General features: G+C 35.7%; 1 protein-coding gene across 1 annotated transcript in view; it reads left to right on the top strand.

Moving 5' to 3' along the window:
• Positions 1-11,568, top strand: part of prex2 (phosphatidylinositol-3,4,5-trisphosphate-dependent Rac exchange factor 2) — a 134,887-nt gene that overhangs the window by 100,784 nt on the left and 22,535 nt on the right. Inside the window, exons 36-37 of the mRNA XM_016271792.1 lie at positions 5,200-5,266; positions 6,291-6,481. Of these exons, the coding sequence (XP_016127278.1) occupies positions 5,200-5,266; positions 6,291-6,481 (258 nt within the window). The remainder of the gene's footprint in view (positions 1-5,199; positions 5,267-6,290; positions 6,482-11,568) is intronic.

The raw sequence follows: 11,568 nt of genomic DNA on the forward strand, positions 1-11,568 counted from the left end.
AAGCTTGGCCAGTAATATTTAATTTAATTTAATTTAATTTTTTTATTTAATTTAATTTAATTTTAATTCTATGTATTATTATTTTTTAATTTTAAATTTTAATTTAATTAAATTTGATCAAATATTTACTGTATTCTCAATGATAATGTATCTTTTCTTTCAATGAAAAGATCACAGTGAACACCTGGCTACTTCAGTTAGTGCTGAAACCTGAAGATCATCATCAAGTTTAAGGGCCTTTTGAAACTCAAGCTCTTATTTCCTAATTTTTATAGTCTCTGTCCTGCAAATGACTTAATTGCGTGATTTACACGACACATGTCAGAGCAGATCATGTTTTTAGACCCCTGTAGACATTGTACTGCTTTTGACCCCACAGAAATACACACTTCCCTTCTCCAGAGTTTACACACATGATGATGAATTTATTCTGTGGAATATTTTATTTTATTATTTTATTTTATTTGTATCTAAATACAACTCCATACTATCATGGTCCCATTGAGGCATGCTGTATTCATGCATCAGTGTGTAATCATGCCTGAAGACCCCAAAGCACACTGGGTAATGTTGGTCAAAAGTTTTTTTAGGTTTTAAGATGAAAGAGTGGCTGCAATTTGCTTTCAGGCCCAGAGAACAGAGGCACAGCGAGATTGGCCCATCCTTGGATCCTGTCCAGCATTTCCATTAAAGTCTCTCATAAGAGCCCATGGAGAGAAAACACAGGCGATCAGTTATTGCTCAGTGTGCCTTAAAGGAAAGACCACTGCTGAGTTACGACTCCTACAGGAGGGTCCCGCATTCACCACACACAGACCAGTACAGCAGAGCGCATTCTAATATAGATAACACTGTCCTCTGTTTTAATGGATTACATTTGCCTGCATGAATAGCTGCCCTTAATCACAGTAAGCCCACCAGAACCAGAAAACATTTTCACAGTACAGGGGGTTTTGTTGTCTATTCTTTGATGGCATTTTACACTACTTGACTCTAAGATCTTGGCTATTTTTTTTTCATTTTTCTTCCTTCCTTTCTTTCCTGATTGCTAATTATACTAAAAAAAAAAAAAAAAATACCATCGTAATACCGTTTTTTCATAATGGTATTCATAATATCATTGGACCACGCCCCCCCCAAATACACTACCGTTGTACTATCTATCTATCTATCTATCTATCTATCTATCTATCTATCTCTCTATCTATCTATCTATCTATCTATCTATCTCTCTATCTATCTATCTATCTATCTATCTATCTCTCTATCTATCTATCTATCTATCTATCTATCTCTCTATCTATCTATCTATCTATCTATCTATCTCTCTATCTATCTATCTATCTATCTATCTATCTCTCTATCTATCTATCTATCTATCTATCTATCTCTCTATCTATCTATCTATCTATCTATCTATCTCTCTATCTATCTATCTATCTATCTATCTATCTCTCTATCTATCTATCTATCTATCTATCTATCTCTCTATCTATCTATCTATCTATCTATCTATCTCTCTATCTATCTATCTATCTATCTATCTATCTCTCTATCTATCTATCTATCTATCTATCTATCTCTCTATCTATCTATCTATCTATCTATCTATCTCTCTATCTATCTATCTATCTATCTATCTATCTGTCTGTCTGTCTGTCTGTCTGTCTGTCTTTGTCTGTCTGTCTGTCTGTCTGTCTGTCTGATTTATTTATTTTTATTTTATTTATCTTGGCTATTTTTTTTTTTCATTTTTCTTCCTTCCTTTCTTTCCTGATTGCTAATTATACTAAAAATAAAAAAAAACTACCATCGTAATACCGTGTTTTTTCATAATGGTATTCATAATATCATTGGACCACGCCCCCCCGTTATTAAAATAAATAAAAAAACTTACTGACCCCAGACGTTTGAAAGATAGTCTACATATAAATGTGATTGTAGAAGAATTAGGTTATATTTCAAAATACCATGGGTTTAGCATCTGATAGACAACAATAACAATAAAAATAAAAAAAAATAAAACATTTAAGTGCCATATTATTTTTTAGGCATGTACAGTACAATTGTATTAATTTTAGTATATTGAAGTAACATATAAAACTATGGGATTATGTGGGAACATCTCTCACCCCTACATGTACCTTCATACACACCCCCTGTCAGTGCAGTGTTTTCAGTAGTGAAGTGTTGGCATGAGTTGTTGTCTCTGCTGTGAAACTGAGCAGCGGATGGGCGATTGATCTAATAACATAAATCGTCAGCTCCATCTGGTGCTGCTTGAGCCCGCCAGACTTGAATGTTTGGTTTTGTGATGCGTGAAGACCTGGTCTGCCCGTCTGGTGTGTGGTACTTTGAGGCGCACAGCAGGCTATTGTTTTAAATCAGTGGACTCTTTAGTCACAGTCTGAAGTGAGAGGCACACTACATCAAACCGCATGTGTCGAAAAAACAGGTCGTGATTTACAGCGACTTAAAGGAACAGTTCACACAAAAATGAAAATTTGCTGAAAATTTACTCACACTAAAGCCATCCATGAAGTAGATGAGTTTGTTTCTTGATTGAAACAGATTTGGAGGAATTTAGCATTACATACTTGCTCACCAGTGGATCCTCTGCAGTGAATGGGTGCCGTCAGAATAAGAGTCCAAACAGCTGATAAATACATCACAATAATCCACAAGTAATCCACACCACTCCAGTCCATCAATTAACAGATTGTGAAGTGAAAAGCTGCATGTTTGTAAGAAACAAATCCATTATTAAAGGGGTCATATGATGTTGCTAAAAATAACTTTTTTAAATTATTTTGTGTATTTGGTGTAGTGAAATGTTTATGCGGTTTAAGGTTAGCGGGCTTGAGAACAGCGCGGCCAACGGATTCGACGAAGGAGCGTCCGGAGGGCTTGCGGCAACAACATGTGTATGTGGGGCGTGTTAGAACGAGCAGTTTTAGGTAGGCGTGGCTGACTCTTAACTTTTATAAAGAATATCTCTTTGGATTTGAGACTTTAGTCTTTGCAACATTACAGATCTTCTTTATGCACCAAGAGCTTGTAACACTCCAAAGAGAAAGGAAAAATTTTAATCGCATCATTTGACTCCTTTAAGATACTTTAACTTCAAATGAGTCCTCTAGCCATAATATTACTTTGTAAAAGTTGTCTCATCTGAAACAAGAGAAATATGCAAAAATCAAGCATCGTTTATAAGCGTAAACAGTCCAAAAGTGTTTTAAACTAAATTTTTTCACTGGAGGAAGCTTTATTATGGTGTTATGAACTGGTATAATTGGCCAGAAGTGATGGTTTAAAGTTAAAATGCCTTAATGATGGATTTGTTTCTAACAGACACACAGTTTTTCACTTCACAAGACATTAAATGATAAACTGGGCTTGTGTCAATCAGTTGTGGATTATTGTGATGTTTTTATCATCTGTTTGAACTCTCATTCTGACGGCACCCATTCACAGCTGAAGATCTATTAGTGAGCAAGTGATGTAATGCTAAATTTCTCCAAATCTGTTATGATGAAGAAACAAACTCATCTACATATTGGATTGCCTAAGGATGAGTACATTTTTAGCCAACATTTACTGGCATAGCACAACTTTGATCTTTATTACCGCCTCATAATAGATTGTGTTTGGCTTTCATACTTTTCTCTCATAAAGAATCCTCAATAGATTTCACTCAAACTCAGTGTGGCCCTGGGTTACAGAGCACCTTTCAAATCCTGCTCTGATGTGGCCAGGCAAGGACATCTTTGGAGACTTTGCTGATGGATGTGGCCATGGCTTACTCTGAAATTGTATGCCATCTACAGGAAGGGTGACATGGACTTCAGAGGCTGGAACTTCATATAAATGACCAAGCAGCCGGCACAGAACTGCTGGATTGTGAAGGTCTTGTGTCGGCAATCTGCGAGGCATTTATCTTCTTGACTGAAATTACAGAGTTCAATTTATTTTTGCTTTGTCTCCTTCGTCTCCTTGTAGTCAGGGTCAGTAAATATCAGAAATATATATATATATATATATATATATATATATATATTTATTATTATTATTATTATTAATGTAATACTAATATGTACAGAGCCATTCAAAAGTTTGTAAGACATGATCACATACATCTCTTTGCATTACACAGCATTGAAAAGGCTACAATGGCTATTGAAGTCCAGCAGCAGCTGAATCGGAGCTTAGAGGCCTTGATGGATGTTTCTAAGGCAATTAACCTCCAATAGTGTTTGTTTGTGCTTTGCAACATATGTTGGGTGCTGCTTAATGAAATGAAGATGAAAATCCTTTTGTAAATCAGTGGAATTAGTGTTTAAAGCTCTTAGTGCTTTAAGCTGATGGCCTCAGGATGTTTCTAAAGAACTTTGCATAATGCTTTCCATTACACTAACGTGAGCTGCCTAATTTAGTATGCAGAGTGAGTAGGATCTTATGACGGCAGCTTATGATGCGTTTATTTCTGTGTGAGAGAGAGAATACCTGAGTCTGCGTTTGTAAACATCATTTGGCATTATTAATAGTCTCTAATAGTGCCACACTTCTAGTTTCACATTTCCATATCATCTGCTCCAATCAGTCAAGGATTAATATCGTTGACTAATTAACAATAATATTAATGCTGCGTCAAATGAGAATATCATCGTGATAAATCTCTCCCTGGCTGGGTGCAGATGGTAGATTAATTTACCTGACAATAAACATGTGCTGCAATATGCCAGAGAACCAGAACCACAAAACAGGCAGAATTTTGCCTATTTATAGGGGTTTACAATAAAAGAGTGATAAATTGATTTAAAATGATGTTATTTTGCCCAGAATAAAATGTTTATATAAAAATAGGTTTTAAAATTTTTTTTTTTTACATAATTGTTGTATTGACCAGCATACCATCACATTCATTCTCTTTCAACTACTCTACTGCCACCTATGTCCGTTATGGTTACTGCAGGCAGTAATTGACATCTGGAATGAATCCCAGAGCATTGTTGATATGAGTTGTTTCAAAATAGAGTTCCCAGTTGCTTTGTTTGTAGACTCAATAATTCTTACAACCAGCTTTTTTTATGTAAATCAAATCCAAAATTATTTTTTACGTCATGTGTTGCTTGTATATGCAATCATTTGTCTTTGCATGTTCACTGCTTACACTAATATGTCTGTATTAATCATCCATAGGGCCTTTTATCTGGATAAATCGAACCTTCCCCCCAGCTCAGCTCCCAAAGCAGCCTTCATAGACAAGGTATGTGCTATCACTTACTATAGGATCTGCAGGGACTTGTGAGAAGTCTGTGTTTATGGCAGTACAGTGAAGCTAGTTATTTACTGAATGCATTTATTGATTCTTAATAATGAAAAGAGGAACCTGCTGAGTTAATGCCATTTATGTCATTAATTGCTCACCTTCATGTCATTCCAAACCCATATGTTCTTATTGTTTCAGTGAAACACAAAAGGGGAATTTTCAAAAATCTTCACACAGCCACTCAACAGTTCAGTTAAGAATGACTTGTGAGTCAGCGAGTTGAATTCAAGAAACAAATCAGTCCAGTTTGCAAATTCTTTGTTCTTTTGAGTCAATTATTTTAAATAAACCAGTTGATCCAGTTCACAAACTAGGCTGAATGATTCATTCAAGAATCGGACTCATTCAGTCCTCGAGTTCAACTCGCTGATTAAATGATCCAGTCACAGCAGTTCACAAGTCAACAGCTCACTTAAAAAGATTTCACACTAAGCCATCGTAGTACTTTAGATAACTTGAATTATAGAATACAAATCAGCTGAACCTCTCTTATTTATTTATTGGTTTATTTGTTTTTAGTTTTTTATTCATTTGTTCATTCATTCATTCATTTTTGCTTGGTCACTATGAACTGTCATTGTTTGGAAAAGCATTCTAGCTGATTTTAGATGTTAGAATGTTTCCTTTCATGTTTCACGGATGAAGGCAAATTATATGTACTCTTAAAAATAAAGGCTCTTTATTGGCATTGATGGTTCTATGAAGAAACTTGAACATCCATGGAACCTTTGCATTGCACAAAAGGTACTTTAGAGTGAAAAAATGGTCTTTGGATTATTAAATGTGCCTTATACTAAGAAAAAATTGGTTCTTCTATGCTATCGCTGTGAAAGTCTTCTACTGGAACTTTTATTTTTCAGACCGTGGGTTTGGAACATCAGAGTGTGAGTGTGATGAGAGAGTTATCATTTTTGGTTGAACTATTCCTTTAACATGTAATGTTATTCTTTTTCTTTTGTAGCTGATGCGTCCTCTGAATGCCCTGGATGAGTTGTATAGACTGATGGAAAGTTTTATCTCGTGTCGACGGACGGCTGCGTGCCAGTTCACAGCCTGTGGAGCGTCTGGAGTCGGGCTGCTCACCGTGGCCTCGGAGCTGTGCAGCCGCCTGGGAGCTTGTCACATCGTCATCTGTAACAGCGGAGTACACCGGTCAGCCTGGGTTACACACACATACACTCACACTCCTCCTTTCCCTTCTGTCCGACAGGCATCAGGCATTCGCCAGGGACGCTGTCTAAGTGGAACGCTTCTGTTTTTTCCCTCCCCTCTCTTTTTTCCTTTCTGTCTGTAGCTCGGAGCAATTTACTTCCTGTCACTTATGTCTTTTATCCTGTTTTCCTCTCTGCAGCCTCAATCTTTCTTCAGTTTTGGCTGGGTTTTTTGGGTTTATCTCGGTGGTTCTGCTGCAGTCTTTCTCTTTTCAGTCTCTCCTCCTCGTACCATCTAATATTCAATTTCCTCTTTTGTATGAATATGTAATAATCCTCATTACATGCTCATGTATCATTCCATAAATACACCTTTCTCTGCACTAATCATTCATCCAAAGCAATTATGAATATTCAGCGTCTCAGTTCTACATTTAGAAGGTCTCGCTTAATCTTTTCAGAGATGGTCCAGACAGCTCTATTTCTCGAAGGGCTGATTTGTGAATCTCAAATGAAGGGACATATTTTATTCAATTCACGGCCACTTTTAGTATCACCAAGAGCTGATGTACTTACTTCATGAAGCCAATATTTCAACAGTTCTTTTGTTATTCATTTTCAGTTTCAAGTGTCTCTGTGTATCCTTGCAGTGCCTTTCATAGGCCTTATTATAAAAGGCAGCACTATATTGTTATTCTGTAAATATTCAGGTTTTGTTGGAAAAATTTCACTATCATTCAAAAGTCTGGTTGTGGTATGATTTTTTCTAACGTTTCTTTAATTTTAATTCTCTTATTCGGGCCTAGGCTGCATTCATTTTATCAAAATACATATTACAATTAATATTATTACAATTTAAAATATTTTTCTATTTTAATATATTTTAAAATTGAATTTATTCTTGTGATGGCAAAGCTGAATTTTTAAGCCATTACTCCAGTGTCACATGACCCTTCAGAAATCATTCTAATATGCTGATTTGCTGGCCAAGAAACACTTCTTCATCAATACTGAATAGTTGTTCTGCTTGATATTTTTGTGGTGACTGTGATATACAGTAGTCAACATTTGAAGTGGATCAAAACCTTTCATCAAAGTTGTCCTAAAACCCAAAACCAAAATGCGTTCTTGTCTTACGACAACTTTGGTGAACTTTTTTTGATCCACTTCAAATGTTGACAACTGTATACCTTTTTTTCAGGATTCTTTGATTAGTACAAAGTAAAAAAAAATAGCATTTATTTGAAATGTGTAAAAGTCAGTTTAACTTTTTAACTTTTGATCAATTTAATGCACTTAAATAATTTTAAAAACAAAAATCTCACTGACCCCAAACTTTTGAACAGTGGTATATATTACACTGATTGAATATTCAGCATTCAAAATGTAACCACCAATGATGACATCATCAAAATAGTTGCTTGCTGAAGTTTGGTAGGTTTTCTTTCAATCCATTGGTTGAATCTGAATTGAATTGGCCACACTACACAGGAAGTTGAACTGGAATTTGAATTGGAATAACAGAAAGTGGAATTTCCTGAAGCACAACAGGTAATTGCATTCTTGGAAGTGAAGTGTTCTTCCACCCCAGTCCGTAAAGCGTTTTTGATCTTTGTCCAGCATTATTTAGTTAATTAGTTAGTTTAAAATTACACTTATGGAAATATGAATTTTTTTGGAATTTCATTTGAATTCTTAAATTCACATTTTAATTACGATTCTAATGTCTGTTTACTACATCAGTTCAAGCACAATTGAAATTCAGAAAAAACATTCTGAATAGAATTCTGAATGGCACACAACCATGGCATTTGCCCCATTATTAATGCACAATCTCAATGGACAGCAGAGTTTCTTAGGCACTGAAATTTGTGCTCACTTTTCTTAGCAAAATTGCAAAGTTGATTGGAACTGTTTTTGAAGTGCAAGGTCAATTCTAAAGATGACCAGTTGGATTTTAAATCTAGTTTTGACTGGGCCACTAAAGGAAATCACCCTAGTTGTTTCAGTGTGGGGTTTCTTGTATGCTTCGGGATATTGTTCTTTTGAAAGATTTACATTTCTTGCTGCAGTCTTTCTGCTTTCTATTTTTCTCATCTTATGAGTTTTTCCTGTTGTTTCTTACATCACTGTCTGGAGGGCTGCGACTCTTTTAGATTTGATTTAAAATTTGTATAGGCCTCTTGCCGGCGTCACTTACTCCAGCTCTCTTTGCCTGGATACTGAGCTTTGGAGGACAGCCAGTTCTGAGAAGACTTACATTCAGTCACGTTTGTAAATAGGAAGCTTTACAGTGTGTTGAGATATATTCATTGGCATCATTTTTTAAATCCTTGCCCTAACTGGGAATTTTCAAGACCTTTGTCACAAATCTGCTTGGAAAGATTGTTCACCTTCATTTGACCAAACAGGGGTGTTCCTAGAGAGGGTGAGCCAATTTGCTATAACAACTACTCAACAAAAGCAACTGCATAAAAAAATGCCAAATCATGGCTTTTTTTTCTTCAGAGAAATTTGCTTTTATTTGTCATTTAATTTGTAAATTGTTTATGTGTTGTTGTTTTGGCATGAATAATAATTCTCAGGATGTGAAAAAGAGCAAGAGGGTGTTGACTTTTTATTGGCACTGTATGTTGCTGAAATGGTATTTCAATCTCAATTTCAAGGCCTGACACATGGCAACAGACGCACATGCATGCTGTTCTTTGAGTGGCACTTTACTGCAGTGTATTGGATAAAAGCAGCATGAAATGTTCGCTGCAGTGTGTGTGTTGGTTTGGGTGTGACTAACTCACATTTGTACGCCAGGGCAATTACAGGCCACATCTCAGCTTTTGTGAAGCCGCAGGTGCTCAGACCTGCCATGGTTACAGTGAATTCAGTCTTGTTTACCCCTCTAAACATGCCTTCATCAAACAAATGCTCTCTTTATTTAACCTGCTTTTGCTCATAACCAACTGATAATTCCAGATAATTCTGGGTAAAACATGGTTTGGGGAATATTTTCATATTTATAGTTTGTTTCAAGCCCATTTTTCTCAATAGTATAGCTAAATTGAAGTTGCGTTAAATAGGTTTAGGCAGGAAATGTGTTGTACTGCTTGTAAGATGTATATGAGAGTTGAATAATTAATTCCATAGAGTAGAATTTCAGATGTGGTTAACCTGGCATAAAGTGATTGTTCACCCAAAAATGAAAATTGTCATCAATTACTCACCCTCAAGTTGTTCCAAACCTGTATGAGTTTCTTCTGTTGAGCATAAAAGAAGATATTTTGAAGACTATGGGTATAACCAAAAAGTTGATGGACCCCATTGACTTTCATAGTATGGAAAAAATACTGTGGAAGTCAGTGGGGATCATCAACATTTTGGTTACTCACATTCTTCAAAATATCTTCCTTTGTGTTCAGCAGAAGAAAGAAACTCATACTCCTTTTAATTATTGGGTGAATTATCCACATAATAAAACACCCAGTATGCATGATATGCAGAGCATCAGTGTTTCGTAATGTGCTCCTATTTATATACCCTTTTGTCTGCCAAACAGCCTCAATCAACAAACAAAATGTGCCTATTTCTACTTTTAATAAAATTAGTTGCAGAGAGGCACAAGCTTTGCTTTAAAGTACTCACCTGCCAAATGCTGCTAAAGTTAAGTGAAAGCTGATGTCTATTTTATTGCTAAATTTCTTTCACAAAGGTGTTGCAGAGGTCCGATTTCAATATAAAGTTGTTCTAAATTTACTGGTTCCCCCCAAAGTGGGAGAGTAAGAACACAGTTTAAAGTGGGCATGTAATGTTTTGAAGTACTGTAAATGAGTTCAGTGTAAAATGAAAACACTGTGGCTTTCAGAACAACATATTTCCTGAACTTCCTTAGCTTTTTGGTGTCAGACATAATGTATTCATATGTCAGTGACACCAGCATTGTTCAGAAATATGGCAATGCGGTGATATAAACTAAATAGGATAGATACTATTAACTATAAAAGTAAAATGTGTGAAAGTCCCCCAAACTTTGTGCTGTTTCTGGCTGTGTGTATCACTGCACATCCTTTCAAAGTGTTAGGAAAGAGAAGCTGAAGTTATTTTTAATAAGGTTCAAAATCATTTTAGTTCAATTTTAACAGTTTGTGAAGCACATTTCAGCACAAATTATGTTGTGGAACTGTAACACTGTAATGCAGGCTTTGACTTTTTAGGGATGAAGCGCTGCAAACTTTATTGAACCCAACTGTAAACCCAAAAGGCTTGAAAAACTGCATTATGTACTAACCTCATAAGTGGACCTCATAGTAAAAAACAAACAAACAAAAAAAATATATATACATACACAGTATATATGTAATAGTTAAATTCAGTAACATTCTTTTTTTTAGTGTACTTCAACCATCTGTCCTGCTCTTGGAGCATAAATAGTTTAATGAAACATTCATGGGTCTCTACAGAGCTCCATAAACGTTCTCAAATAGCTTCATCCCCAACTTGGGATATTTAATCTTTCATTATATAGATCTATTATGACCAATATCTACTTTCACTCCCATGTGTAGTCTCTCTCGTCCATCTGTCCATTCCCAGAGTCACATTTACAGTAAGTGTGTAAATCAGACATTCACATCTGCTGGTTGTAGGTTGCTTAATGTGTAGCGTATAGCAGTCCTCCCTTAAGAATACCAGACACATTTGATGAGTCTCTTCCACATTTTGTACGTCAGTAGAAGAGTTCAGAACACTTATTTTATAAAGAGGATATAAATGCCGTCACACAGGTATTGCCTTAGGCCAGCTGGCTCAGTATTAAGCCAGCTTTGATTCGCTATGGCTGATATCACATCGCAGTGTGTGGCTCCCACCTTTGCTGTGATGGCACAGCATTTCTGATCTTCCCCATAATTGTGTCTCACTTTAAAAGACTTGTACTGATGTATTGGAAAATGTAAGGATTCATTCACCAAAAATATGTAAATTGTGTCATTATTTTTATAAGACTGTTTTTTTTGTCCATACAGTAAAAATCAGTGGGGTCCAGTGTTGTTTTGAGCCCAACATTCCTCAATATATATATATATATATATATATATA

The sequence above is a fragment of the Sinocyclocheilus grahami genome, unplaced genomic scaffold (assembly GCF_001515645.1).
Source record: "Sinocyclocheilus grahami isolate Dianchi unplaced genomic scaffold, SAMN03320097.WGS_v1.1 scaffold65.1, whole genome shotgun sequence".
Taxonomy (NCBI): Eukaryota; Metazoa; Chordata; class Actinopteri; order Cypriniformes; family Cyprinidae; genus Sinocyclocheilus; species Sinocyclocheilus grahami.